At 46.7% G+C, this 14,519-nt stretch overlaps 2 protein-coding genes and 1 pseudogene across 3 annotated transcripts; 2 read left to right on the top strand and 1 right to left on the bottom strand.

Annotated features, from left to right (window-relative positions):
* Positions 1-1,079: 1,079 nt before the first annotated feature.
* On the top strand, positions 1,080-4,746 carry LOC123424593 (phosphoinositide phospholipase C 2-like). Its single transcript, XM_045108232.1, has 8 exons — positions 1,080-1,767; positions 2,200-2,335; positions 2,431-2,685; positions 2,774-3,015; positions 3,131-3,248; positions 3,783-3,929; positions 4,014-4,100; positions 4,219-4,746. Exons 1-8 carry the CDS (start codon positions 1,214-1,216, stop codon positions 4,510-4,512), a joined length of 1,833 nt encoding a protein of 610 aa, XP_044964167.1. The 5' UTR covers positions 1,080-1,213; the 3' UTR covers positions 4,513-4,746.
* A 2,667-nt stretch (positions 4,747-7,413) lies between these two features.
* Positions 7,414-7,544, bottom strand: LOC123433633 (annotated as a pseudogene).
* Positions 7,545-9,071: 1,527 nt separating this feature from the next.
* On the top strand, positions 9,072-13,002 carry LOC123429368. 2 transcript variants are annotated; one of them, XR_006622656.1, is made up of 8 exons: positions 9,072-9,450; positions 9,719-9,838; positions 11,410-11,653; positions 11,745-11,810; positions 11,936-12,016; positions 12,249-12,293; positions 12,383-12,441; positions 12,620-13,002. XR_006622656.1 is itself a non-coding variant. In XM_045113411.1 (6 exons), exons 3-6 carry the CDS (start codon positions 11,464-11,466, stop codon positions 12,290-12,292), a joined length of 381 nt encoding a protein of 126 aa, XP_044969346.1. In that variant the 5' UTR covers positions 9,093-9,450; positions 9,719-9,838; positions 11,410-11,463; the 3' UTR covers positions 12,293-12,361. The 2 variants fall into 2 exon arrangements, 1 of the variants encoding a protein (XP_044969346.1); XM_045113411.1 differs by lacking the exons at positions 12,383-12,441; positions 12,620-13,002 and having other exon boundaries at positions 9,093-9,450; positions 12,249-12,361.
* Positions 13,003-14,519: the final 1,517 nt, after the last annotated feature.

The raw sequence follows: 14,519 nt of genomic DNA, 5'->3' as shown, positions 1-14,519 counted from the left end.
CTTCTCCTTCGTTTTTAGGTAAATAGAAATATAAGTTTTTTTAAGGTTTTATTCAGGTCAGAAAGACGAGCCCCGGTGACATTTTTTTTGAAGATGAAACAACCTTTTATCTGCCTAGCCTATGTTTCGGGGTGCAACTAGCATCATCGGAACACATATGAAGGTGTGTCTTTATTGAATCGTTTTGATCCGGTCTTCATTCGTATGTGTTCGTGTGTCTATAGGTTGAATTCTTCTCATCTATTCTTTCCTTCATTGCCACAAAGATTGTTCTGGTGCGCTGGTTATTGGCGGTCTTAGCATAATATTTCTTCGACTGTTTACTAACAAGGTTTGCCCTTGCTTCGGTGAAGGGGGCGACGACGGCGACGTGCCTCCATCTTACTTCAGTATTTATAGTCGTCGTATGATTTACGAACATTGATGTAATTTTATTGCATTTTATGTTCTTCATACTCATGATTTTGAATAAATAGATTGAAAGTTTTTTCAGAAAATACAATGAAAGTAAAATATGGAGTGCAGTTGAGTTTTTTTTTATGTGGGTGCAGTTGAGTTAAATTGATGGCCATACCTTAGGCTGGTTGTAATGGGTAGTATCATATACTACCCTCATGCATATTGTATTAATGTATGATACCACATCCGTAATGCGTAGTATCATATGTTACTCCTCATTTATAAGATAGTTCATTTAGTATCACATCATAAGATAGTTCATTTATTGTCATGCAAAATACATAGTAACACATCATTTAGTATGATACGGTATCATGATATGACACTCAATCCTCTTTTTCTTCATCTAATTCTATGCCACCTCATTAAAATTGCCTAGTTGACATGCATGATACTCCTATCTACTCCCTCCGTTCCTAAATATAAGTCTTTGTAGAGATTTCACTGATGGATTACATATGGATGTATATAGACATATTTTAAAGTATAGATTCAATCATTTTGCTTCGTATGTAGACCCTTAGTGAAATCGTTTAAAAGACTTGTATTTAGGAACGAGTATGATACGAACATTACGGGCAGCCTTAATGAGTGCCATTTCCGTGCCGACAGTTGTGATTAGCCCGCACCCCATTCGTCTCCCTCCCTCTCTACCAGTCTCCTCTCCTCCACGTATCCATCGCCGACCCAAGCAGCAAGCAAACCGTCAAACCCAACCCAACCCCCGCCGGCGAGACCGCCGGAGCCATCAACCATGGGCACATACAAGTGCTGCCTCATCTTCAAGCGCCGGTACCGCTGGACGGACGCGCCGCCGCCGGACGACGTGCGCGCGCTCTTCGCCGACCACTCTGGCGGCGCCGCCACCATGGGCGCCGACGGCCTGCGCCGCTACCTCGAGTCCTCCGCGGGCGGCGGCGGCCCCGCCGACGCCGACAACGCCGAGGGCGAGGCGGAGCGCCTGCTGGACCAGATCCGGCTGCAGGGCCACCAGCACCAGCGCGCCGGCCCGCGCCTCCCGCGCCTGGGCCGCGGCCAGCTGCTCGGCCTCGACGACTTCCACCGCTTCCTCTTCTCCGCCGACCTCAACCCGCCCCTCCGCCGCCCGCGGGTCCACCACGACATGTCCAGGCCCCTCTCCCACTACTACGTCTACACCGGCCACAACTCCTACCTCACCGGCAACCAGCTCAGCAGCGACTGCAGCGACGTCCCCATCATCAAGGCCCTGCAGCGCGCCGTCCGGGTCATCGAGCTCGACATGTGGCCCAACTCCGCCAAGGACGACATCAGCATCCTCCATGGCAGGTTGCTTTCCCCTCCTTTGATTTGATTTGCTGCTACCTACACTACAGTACATAACAGACTAGTATACTTGCCATGCTATTTGGATGCCGTTCCCCACATCGATCCGGCCTCCGCTCGCTTGGACTCTTTCCTCTTCGATGCCGACGATGGAGGAAAATTCCAACCAAATGTCCGTTGCTCCCTCGGATTCTTAGAAGTGCATATTTTTGGACAAACAGAAAGCTCCCCTGCTCCATTACTCGAATGGAACATGGGTGCAGGGTGCAGCGTTCAGTTTTTCAGTTTTATCATACTAGGAAATTAAAACAGGTTCGGTTTGCAGAAAACGGACATTTCATAGGTGTATATTCTTTAGTGACTCGCTCACGCTGCCGGTAATATAAGAGGGCTGAATCTTACGCCGTGTGATGTTGTCTTGCCGATTCTGAACAGGACATTGACCACGCCGGTTTCGCTGCTGAAATGCTTGAAATCCATCAAGGAGTACGCTTTCGTCGCGTCTCCCTACCCGGTTATCATCACACTCGAAGACCACCTTCCACCCGAGCTGCAGGACAAAGTTGCCAAGGTAGCTGTACTTGCTTCTGAAATTGTTGTTATCTTCATCCATCCAGGAGATTTGCACTTCTCTTGCTAACGGGCGCTTCTGAAAAATCTCCATAGATGGTCCTTGAAGTGTTTGGCACCATACTGTACTACCCTGAAGAAGAACATCCCAAAGAACTCCCTTCACCTGAGTCCCTCAAGGGTCGTGTGCTCCTGTCAACAAAGCCCCCAAAGGAGTACCTTGAAGCCAAGGATGGTGGCGGTGCCGTGAAAGATGGTGACGCTGAGAAGAATCCTGTCAAAGGAACTGACGACGATGCGGCTTGGGGAATAGAAATCCCAGATTTCAAGACTGAAATCCAATCTGCTAAAGTACGTGTTTGGAGTCCTCGATTTTCTGCTCTCTTTTGTCCTGGCATTCAGCGAGATTTTACCTACACAATTGTCTTTGCTCTGTCAGCAAGAAGATGATGCCTCAGAGCATAGAGATGACGATGAGGACGACGACGATGAGGATGAACAGAAAATGCAACAGCATTTAGCTCCGCAGTATAAACACCTTATTACTATAAGAGCAGGAAAGCCAAAGGGGGGTACTACGTCTGATGCCTTGAAGTGTGACCCGGACAAAGTTAGGCGGCTCAGCTTGAGCGAGCAACAACTTGCCAAAGCTGTAGTTAATCATGGCACTGAAATAGTGAGGTGTATATCTGAATGAAGGAGCTCTTATTATTAACTGTCATTCTTTCCATCTTTAACAGACAGAGATCCTCTTTTGTTTAATCTTACTGAAGTGTTCAATAATATTGCTAACAAGGTTTACACAGAGGAATCTACTGAGGATATACCCAAAGGGCACTCGGGTTACTTCGTCCAACTACAATCCATTTATTGGTTGGGTGCACGGTGCTCAGATGGTGGCCTTCAATATGCAGGTGCATTTCTGTTTCCGAGTAATCTATCCCGGTGCAATGGTCTTGCTTTATGCTCTGAATATCCAATTAAGTAAATTCAGTGGGAGTTGCAATCACATCCCATATCAAATGGTGGAAATGTATCGATGATTACAGTTATACTAGGTCAATGCGGAATAACCCTTAGCTTCTTATATGAATTCAAGTGGGATGCAATCTGTGCCATATGTTAAATCAAGATAACACGCCTAGCAAAAGCTGATGATCAGCACATTTCACAGCAGTTCCTGGACAAGCCCTAACTAAAGAAATAAAGGAGTTGATAACGTGCATTACTGAACTATTGTGGCCAGGTACTAGATAGGTTCTGATGCTCTATGTCTATGCACTATCAACATGGGAATGCTTTAGGTTTGGTAGATCGCAAGAAGTATCTGACCTGTTAACAATTCGGCATACACTTGCCTAAATTCGGGCAAGAAGTTACTAATGTTTATGGGTCATATGCTGCCCCTTCTGTATTGACATGCTATAACTGCATGATATTCCTTGCAGGGATATGGAAGAGCCCTTTGGTTAATGCATGGGTTTTATAGAGCCAACGGTGGCTGTGGCTACGTGAAGAAACCGGATTTCTTGATGCAGTCCGAGCCTGAAGTTTTCGATCCAAAAACGCCTCAGCCTGTTAAGAAAACCTTGAAGGTATGGCTTTCTTTAGACACGTGTTCAGTTCTGTTTGTGCCACTCAAAATCCAGGAGACAAACAAATTGCTGCTTTTCATTCAGGTAAAAGTGTACATGGGAGACGGTTGGCGGATGGACTTCAAGCAGACACACTTTGACCAGTATTCTCCTCCAGATTTCTATGCACGGGTATGGACGAAATCAACTTTGGCGCAACAATCAACTGGATAAGATCCATTTATTTCTCTGAAACACCATACTGAAGCCTGTATGTATGTATCCATGTATCCAATGATTGTTCCGACAGGTGGGGATCGCCGGCGTTCCGGCGGACTCGGTGATGAAGAAGACCAAGGCGGTGGAGGACAACTGGGTGCCGGTGTGGGGGGACGAGTTCTCCTTCGGCCTGACGGTGCCGGAGCTGGCCCTGCTGCGGGTGGAGGTGCACGAGTACGACATGTCGGAGAAGGACGACTTTGCGGGGCAGACGGTGCTGCCGGTGTCGGAGCTTCAGCCCGGTATCCGCGCGGTGGCGCTGTTCGACCGCAAGGGGAATAAGTACCCCAACGCCAAGCTCCTCATGCGCTTCGAGTTTGTGTGATTTCTTTCGTTTTGGTTTGGTTTGGTTTGGTTTGAGAGAGGACGATGTGGCGGCCTGGTCGCGGTGCTCTGTGCATTCTTTGTTCGTCCTGTAGATACGTGATGCGTGGTGGTGCCGTCTGTGTGAATATTGAGGGTACCGTTGTATATGTCGGTCGGTTGTGTAGGCACGAGAATTCATCAACCTTGTATTTTGTTGCGAGAGCAGTGTATAATAAGGTATTTACCATCACAATTTCTGCAGAGTGTGGATAGTTTTGTTTTGTGTTGACTCTTTTCTGAGGCAGCTGATGAAACTACTCTGGTTTTCTACATTTACAGAAGAGTTAAATGCACGGGCGGTCCTCAAAGTTTACGAGAAGCATCAAGTTGGTCCCTATTCTATGAAAATGCTGTCTTAAATGTTTGTTAAGTGATTCATGCGAGGTCCTTTTCTCGTCCGGGTCATGAATATTTGCATCTGAACCCTTATAAGACTCTGTCTTTCTATTCCCCAGTCCCTAGGTTTGCTCTTCCTAAGCTCTCTTCTCCAGCCGCCATGTCTCTCGCTGGTAGCTCGTCTGGTGGCAAGAGATCGAAGGCTTCGTCGCCGGTTGCACCGCTGCCAGTAGCTTTAGGGCCCATAAGGCCTGCACCTCTCGGGTCAGCACTGCCTTTAGTTCCGTGTCCGTGCTGTCAAATGCGCCGCACGGTTCGGTGCGTTTCCAAATCAGTAGCTAATCCAGGACGTGTGTTCTACAAGTGCCCTAATCATAGCGTAAGTTTCTCACTTCAAGATTTGGGTTTTCATTTGGATTTGAATGCTGATTGAATTCATTGTTTTTTCTGATTTTTTCTTTCTGAAGAAGGGGATGGATCCTTGCAATCACTACTACTGGGAAGATGGGGAGGACAACTATGTTGCATTCCTAATCGCAAATGGATTCATCGCTGGGTCGCCGTAGCAGGGGCCCCTTGCTTGCGGGCGCCATTCACGCGGCCGCCGCGTCGGTGGGACCGCCTCAGCTATCTGCCCGTCGGAGATGCAACTCCACCGCCGCCGGTCGCCTCCCAAATCGCCACAGACAGAGACAGGGGTTCGAGAGGAGCGGGACCGCGGTCGCTATTGAATTAGATTTGGGGGGGGGGGGAGGGGTTCATGCAAATATGCGGTGACGTGGCATGGGTCAAAGCTGGTCAGACGAGAAAATGACCTCGCATGAATCACTTAACAAACATTTAGGACCCAGACGTGCATTTTCATAGAATAGGGACCAACTTGACACTCCTCCTAAACTTTAAGGACCGCCCATGCATTTAACTCTTTATAGAATTTTAGTAGCTAAAAAGGTTTGAATTTGAGGTATCGTAGGGCCTTGCCCTTTCCGAGAAGGAGCCAATGTATAGGGCATGACCAACGGTATTGCCCCATACCGCTGCCCCGCAGAGCCAACTAGGCTTGGATGCCATGTTGGTGGCTCAGCGTATGCCTCGCAGACCGAACGGAACGGTCGCTTGGAGAGGAGGCGGCTTCTTCAGTTGATAAAGTGAAGAGAGAGATGAAAGAAGGAAAAGAAACATGGGAAAAGGGAACATTCAGGGAGGAGAGAAGAGAGAGGCGAGGCAAAATCGATAAATTTGATCCCTAAACACAAAAAAAATATCATAAACTAGACTACGTTTGAAAAAAATTCGCTCACCTGACCCTTTTGTGTAACGCCCGACACTTAGGCGTCACACCACAGTGTACTACATGGTGTGACGCCTTAACCGTAGACGCCACACCTTTGACCATACTAACGTCCGACTTCACTTCACCCCGGCAGTGTGACGCTTAAGCCGCATGCGTCACACTGTCACTTAAATGTGTGGCCAATAACTTAAGCCCCGACTCGTACATCTTCGCCTTGGCTGCAAAAACAGCCTAGTCAGCGCCATTATTACTCCTCGTTGCAGTTTGCCTTGCGGTTGGCGCTGCCTCCGAGAAAGTCTTCGAGCTTGAGCGGCGGCCCAGCCTCTGCGGCCAGCTCGGCGACCGCTCCCTGCTCCGGCTCCTTCATCTAGCCTGCACATGCACACACACATACTACTTCCGTTCTAAAATATAAGACTTTTTAGAAATTCCAGACTACATACGAAACAAAATGAGTGAATCTATACTCTAAAATATGTCTATGTACATCCGTATGTAGTTTATAGTGTAATCTCTAAAAGATCTTATATTTAGAAACGAAGGAAGTATGCATCTAGCCTGCACATGCACGGACACATATGTACCCATCAGCGCAACGGCGAAGAAGGTTTGTGAGCAAGAGAAGGAAGGGATTGAGGCGGGGTGGATGGTAGTAGTAGTACTCACAGGTGTAAGGAAGGGATCGAAGCAAGAGAGAAAGAACCGTCCGCGGCCACAGATTTAAGTGGCAGTGTGGCGCCTGTGTTAGGCGTCACACTGTCCGGGGTGAAGTGGGGTGGAACATCTACGTGGTTGAGGGTGTGGCGCCTACGGTTAAGTCGTCATACAGTGTAGTGCGGCGACTAAGTGTCGAACGCCACATAAAAGGATCAGTTGAGTGAAAAAAATTTAAACGTAGTTTAGTTTATGATTTTTTTGCGTCTAAAGGTCAAATTCGTCCATTTTGCCGAGAGACGAGCTTTATCTCACGCATGATACAACAATGGGCAGTGGCTGCGCGTCTGACGACGTCATGAAGCTATTGCTGTGATGGATCAATGCAAGCTTAAATAGCAGTCCCATTTTCATGGGCTGATGTGGAGGTATACATGTACTCCCTCCGTTCCTAAATATAAGTCTTTCTAGAGGTTTCACTAGTGAACTATATACAGATGTATATAGACATATTTTAGAATGTAGATTCACTTATGTTGTTTTGTATGTAGACCACTAGTGAAATTTTTTAAAAGACTTATATTTAAGAACGGAGGAGTACATGCCCTAAAGGGCCAAAGAGGGGTTTGGAAATAGTTTTCAACCAGCAATTGACGTCCCTCGGTATTACCTCACTAGCTACGTCATTGCCCCGACGGCCCAAGCACAAAGATGCTTTTTCCAGTGCGCGCCAAGGCCCATCTTATACCCGTGATCTGCGCACAGCCCCTTTTCCCTAGCACTACAGGAATCTGGTATTTTGCCGTTAGGACGTTATAAACGGCAAAGAAACGACTACTGATGGCAAAATTTTGCCGTCAGCCCCTGACGGCAGACAGTGTCGTCATACACCATGTCCGTAAAGGATAATTTTGCCAGCAGCCGTTGATCGGGCAGGCGGTAAAGATTTTGCCTTCAGCAAATACGTTTTGCCGTCAGCTGGACCCTACAGACGACAAACAAAAGTTAACACACGAAACGGTCGACGTTAGTTTTTTTACCGGCAACCTTCGGGAAACCCGCAAACACACAATTTTGCTGTCTGCCGACCTAATATACAGACGGCAAAGATTTTTTAATTAAAAAACGCACTGACCACCTGAACATCAGAACAAATCTACATATCAATTTACACAACAAATATAATCGATTCACAGGACATCTAGACATAAAAATTCACAACCACAAAATTCTTTAAAGATCGATTTACAAAGCAAATCTATAGATTTGAACATTCATAATTTTTACATATCTGAACATCTACATCAACATCATAAAAATTTGCAGATAAAAATAGAATGGCTCGGGGGCGTCGGGGCAGCCTTGCTGCAAGACCACACGGTCCTTCTGGCGTGGAGCAGCACCCGTCCGCAGCTGCACGAGCCATGGAGCCGCTTAGAGACCTCCAGTCGATGGGGTCGAGCGACAACAACCCTACGTGTCCGGCGCTGCTCCATGCGATGGCCGGTGGACGAGTGACGGCGGCCGGTGAGAAGCGGAGATGGCGCGGGCGGAGGCCGACAGAGGCCGACGAAGATGGCGCGGGCCACGTGCACACGCGGGCGGAGGCACGCGCCGCCAAGCGGCGGGAGGCCATGACTCGTGATGATGCAAAGATCCGGGCAGAGGCGAGAGGACATGACCGGAGGCAGGCAATGCATGCGGGCGGAGGCAGGCGACGGTGGGAGGACGAGGCCAGAGGCAGGAGGGCGGAGGTAGGCGGGTGAGGCACTACATGAATCATCTATTTTGCCGACACGTATTATCTCTGCCGTCAGAAAATCGTCGGGACTGACGGCAAATGGGAAGTTTGCCGTCATGGGCAGACGGCAAACAACTACTACCGCCAAAAATCATAGAAAGCAGACGGCAAAAAAAAAAACACACGGCAAAAAATAGTTTTGCCGTCAACTATTTGGATAGATGACAGCAAAGACACGATTTTTGCCGTCTACTTACGCTATGGATGACGGCAAAAAGATGTCCACGGCTGCGGCTAACTGACCTAAACGGCAGGCTGTTTTGCCGTCTTGCATTCGCGAGGGCAGACGGCAAAAATTAATCTTTGCCGTGTGGTACGTCGTACAGAAGACGTCAAAGTGTAAAAAACACAGCCAGCGCGCTACCTCTGGCGAGTGAAAAAAGACCACACTGGATAAAAAAACACCACAGCTAGCGCGCACCAGCGCCCCTCCCTCTCGCGACTGAAAATAGCTAGGGTTCCACGGCGAGCCTCCCAGCCGCCGCCGGTGCCCTCCGCCGTCGTGAGCCTCCCAGCCGCTGTCGCGAGCCTCTCCGCCGCTGCCGGTGCCCTCCGCCGTCGCGAGCCATTGCCAGTGCCCTCCCCGTCTGCCGCCACCGATGCTCTCCCAGCCGCTGTCGTGCGTTTGCAGACGCCATGGAGCCGGCGGTGCGCGTGCAGCTGGCAGGGCTCGGTGAGGACAACCGCCAGGAGGGGCTGTGTAGGCGGCCGTCGCCCCATCCGCTCCATCCTCTCCTCGAGGCCCAGTTCGAGCGGGCAACATGGCGGTCCCAGATTTGCGGCGGATCTAGCTCGCCCACCTCTTTCCCCAGGTACGTCCCCCTTCTCTTGCTCCCCTCCCCTCCAATCCTCTCCTCGGATTGCTCTCGCTTGATCCATCATTGCTGGTTTCGCCGCCCGTATGATTGTGTAGGTATCTATGTAGGCGTGGTACTAATGTAGTGCAGTATTCAAACTTGTCTGACAATCACTCTCCATGTTTATACATAACATCTAGTTCAGTATTTATATGCAGTAACAGCTGTATCCAGTACTGTTGCCTACATGCTTCTTGCGGCTGATGCATTTAATTTTGCTTAGTTTTTGTTGCTTCGGATCGCTTCCTCCTTGACACCCCGATCCGGACGGCGGCAACAGCGATGGCGTCGACACTCAGCGTGCCTACCTCTCCATCTATAACTGGCCCATCTTCTTTGGAAGGTTAGCATCGATATGATTTTGTATGTAGCAAGCCAGCAACAATAGTTGGATTTTCTTGTAGCACAGGCCTATTCATCCCAATGATTTTTAAGTTACAGAAATTATGTATGATTACCATTCCTTGCTTCAAGAAAGTTTGAGATATGACATAGCATGAGGGTATCCGAATGATTTTCTTAGTGAGGAGATTTATTTATTTATAGTTATTGGGATCGTGAATAAGATGATGTGTCACCCAAATCTCTTCGTGCCAATTGGCATTGATCATGGCATATTTATGTCAACAAATTAATGCATAGTAAAATAAAATACTTTAGCCTATGTAATCACATATAGGATGTAGGAATAGGAATATTGAACACATTTATGAATCTCTTCAACGTATGCTTTTGTAATCAAGTTTGTTAATTATTTATATAAATATTAACATCTGCAATGAATGATGTCGGAGAGAACATACTCATAAAAAGTTCGACTGAGGAAGATGCTACCTTCCTTTTAGAAGACAATTCATTCAAACATACTCCAAAGTAGTAGGAATTCATGTTTTGAATTTAAATAATAATTCTGGAACAGGGTACGTAGTTCCTAGCCCGTGCAGGGGCACGGGTTGATGCCTAGTTTAAACTAACTATAAATCAAGTTCATCGACCATACATGATTGGGATGTTCATAGGTATTGTAGAGCTTGAAATATCATGAGAGCTTGATTAACATGGTTCTCCACAAGTCGAATGTTCTACTTTTTTCAACGTTGACATCCAATATGAAATACTTATACAACATAGCAAGCTAGTAAACATGAAATACATGCTGGGCAACTAAAAGAATTACTACTCAAGCTGAAAAATCAAACAGTAATTGGAATAGGAGATTTCAGAATCCACCCCATTCGTTAATAATATTGTACCAATAAGTATGTAGTATCTATGTTAGACAATAGATCAGAATTTCTTCAATTAGTACATTGTTAGCTAGCGGCAGCTTAACTTTTCACACCAGATGTTTTTTTTTTCTGTTTTCTGTTCCATTATAATAGATAGTGGAACCTGGGACGCGGATTTTTGGACATGGTTCCACGTGAGGATTATATCTAGACCGTTAGTTTTGTCTTTGAGATCTGTGGTTAATATAGCATTTAATAAATATAAGATATATACATCATGGATAAACAATAGATACCAAAAGGAATACATTGTATCGTGGGCCAGGACACTTTAGTGCTAACAAATGCGTCCCAGGCAACTCTGTCATATTTCCACCTACCACTCCCAGTCTCATGGGTCTCTCTCCTGGAGTCATCACATGTAAACTGCACTGATGTGTTCATGAGCGTGTGGCTAATTCATTATGAGACATTTAAGGAAATAAAACAGTAACAGAAGCAGCTAGCCATCGTATACATTATGTGTGAACTATTATATTTGACAACAATTAAGATAAACTAGAGGTAGCTCGTATATTCCATACGACATATTACGTTTAGTACTAGCAACTTAATTAGTTCACTATAACTTACTCCCTCCGTCAAAACGTTTTTATATTATGGAAGTTTTTTATTACTTTTCTAGCCTAATTGGGATCCTCGGAGAGAACAACAGCTCCAAATCGTCAGTACCACTCTCATGCAAGTGCGGTACCGCGTGCGGCTGCTCCTGCTGCAGCTGCAACTGAGCCGGCGCCCAGGAGGCCAGCCGGCAGAGGCGAGCACGAGGATGAGAGGAGGACAAGCAACCAACCAAGCAAGCACCATCACCAGTTCGCCACCAAACCAATCTCAATTTCACTGCCCTCAGTCGCACGTTCTGTATGCAGGTAGCCTGGAGTACACAACAACATTTTTCTGAATCATGCATCTAGTTTCTCATCCTGACGAACCACTGTGAATATCGGCAACACTACGCAGGTGCTGAAGGAGAGCATCAAGATCTAATGTGCGGTGAACGATGGCATCATCAACCTCGTGGATGTGGTGCGTTATTTTCCTGTGGTTTTTGAATTTTTCTCATCTTCTACTGGTTCGTCATTGAGCTCTGCCTCTGACCGGATTATATTTATAACGCTAGAATGATTTCGTTTTCCCTATGTTTTCTTCAGCCACCGGCGTCGTTTCTTGTGACGATGGAACAGTACATCAGAGAAGCTCCCAGGGCTGGTCAGGTTGCAAACAAGACCATTGTGAGTCATTAAGCATAACAAATGTTCAATAGATTTTTGAAAAATGCCACATTGCAAATATGACCATTGTGAGTCATCAGAGAAGCTCCCGGAGCAATTATTTCAATAGAATCTTCTCTGATCTCAAAAGTGCTTATGAGCAAAAAAGGGTTCTCAGTGTCAGTTACCGCTGAAACTGACAAAATGTCACTGAATTCAGTTTTTAATTGAATCTTCATTTCTTTGGTTTTAGGTTGTGGCAGGAACATCCATATCTGGTCTGCTGGCCAATTTTAAAGTGTGTCTGCTCTTGCTGTCATAAGACTTTTGCCCTCCGAAATTGCTTGATGAAAGCCTGATCCACTTCTCCATATTTGGTTTATGCAGTTCTTGTTTATGCGGAGAGGCGCCGAGCCAGCTGCTAGTGTCGTCTGCTTTTGGCAGTTGTGAGCACCTTCTTCTCCATATTTGTGCTTGTTTAGAATTGTTGGCTTGAAACACCTGAACATTCATTTTGGAGTACTCCAATAGCAGTAGTAAATATCACCATTTCGATTCAAACTCAGTTGACAATAACTTGTTCACATTACTGCCAAATATTGATAGAGTTGTTGCCAAATTCAGGTTGATGAGATGAATGTGGGCATCAACCGACCTCAGCAGCAGCTCCAGGAATAGCCTTCACCTGGGTGTGCCGTGTGCAGCACCACCACCACTAGTAGCAGCAGCTCTAGGATAAGGCCTAGAGGTGGAGTGGAGGAGTGTTGTGTGCAGCAGCACCACCACCAGTAGTAGCAGCAGCTCGGGAGAGGAGGATCGCCTGGGCCTAGAAGTGGAGGCGCTTGGACCTGGGTGCAGTCTTGGAGGTGGAGGCACCAGGATCTGGGTGGAGGTGGATGTGGAGGTCGAGGGCGAGGCCGGATGTGCCATATATTATGTAGTAATGCCAAATATTATGACATGGATGTGCTATATCTATATAATGGGATATGGATTATGTTATATGATGTATGAATGTGCTATGGATTATGTTATATGTTGTATGTATGTGTTATGGTGGGTGCTATATGCTATATGTATGTGTTATGGTTTGTGATATATGTGTGGATTATGGATGTGTTATGGTGTGTGCTATATTGTGTATTTATGCTGTTATATTATCTATTTCTGCTGCTATATTGTCTATTTATGTTGTTAATCTATCTGTGTTGTTGTTTATTTAGCAGCCTCTTTGCCGTCATGTTCATGACGGCAAAATAACACGATTAATTTGCCGTCTTGTACACGTTCGGCAGACGACAAAGATATAGTGTGGTTTGCCGTCTTGTACAGATTTGGTAGACGGCAAAAATCTTAGGTGTTTTGCTGTCTTGTACACGGTCGGCAGACGGCAAAAATGACTAACGTCGTCCGTTAGCTAGGTCGTTCCGTCTTCCTACGAAATATTTGCCGTCTACCAGCCAAGAAGACGGCAAAATAATTTCACTAACGGCAAAAATTTTGCTGACTGCCCTCCCAACCGCTGACGGCAAAGACACCCTTTGCGGGCACATAGGCTGACGACATTGTTTGCCGTCATGGGATGACGGCAAATTTTTTTGCCGTATGTAATTCTTTCTTTGCCGTCTGTAGCGTCCTGACGGCAAAATGCCCCGATTCCTGTAGTGAGGGATGCGGGTGGGGCGGGCAGAGAGAGACGAACAGGGAGAGAGGATAAGGCCAGCGGGTCGGTGTGCGTGGGTGAGTGGGCCAGCGGGTCGGTGTGCGTGGGTGGGTGAGCCAGCGGGTTGAGAGTGATGCGGGGGCGCCGCAAATCATGACACATCATTGATCCGCGAGATGAATCCGTGGGATGTGTTTTCTCTTTGCCGTCTGCGTTTTGTTTTGCAGACGTCAAAGTGCTCCATTTTGCCGTGTGTAAAGTAAAATGCACACGACAAATACTTTGTCGTCTGTTTTTATTCCTATAGACGGCAAAGTAAGCTCTTTGTCGTCTGTAAAATAAAAACGCAGACGGCAAAATATTTGTGCTGTTTGTATTTTTTTATAAATGACAAATTAGTTTTTTGCCATTATCCTTTCTTTGCCGTCAACAATAGTCGGCAAAATTGGTCTTTACCGTCTGTCCCGATGAAATGTTGTCGGCAAAGATTAGTACTGAAGGAAAATCCCGTAGTGTAGCCAAGGTGGGACTAAAAACGTTCTCTGTTGTTCTGAACCAGTCTGTTTCTCACGTCACAAAGCCTACACATAGTCAATCATTCGAGTGTAGCCTTTAAAAATCTCTTATAGTTTAACTAAATTCTTCAGCGACAGAGACGGTGTTCTTCTCGTCTATGAGGAAATTGTTGGGGAACGTCGCATGGGAAACAAAAATTTTCCTACACGCACGAAGACCTATCATGGTGATGTCCATCTACGAGAGGGGATGAGTGATATACGTACTCTTGTAGACCGTACAGCAGAAGCGTTAGTGAACGCGGTTGATGTAGTGGAACGTCCTCACGTCCCTCGATCCGCCCCG

Source organism: Hordeum vulgare, chromosome 2H, assembly GCF_904849725.1.
Source record: "Hordeum vulgare subsp. vulgare chromosome 2H, MorexV3_pseudomolecules_assembly, whole genome shotgun sequence".
Taxonomy (NCBI): domain Eukaryota; kingdom Viridiplantae; phylum Streptophyta; class Magnoliopsida; order Poales; family Poaceae; genus Hordeum; species Hordeum vulgare.
The sequence above is the reverse complement of the archived record's forward strand: the minus strand, read 5'-3'. Positions and strand labels throughout refer to the sequence as shown.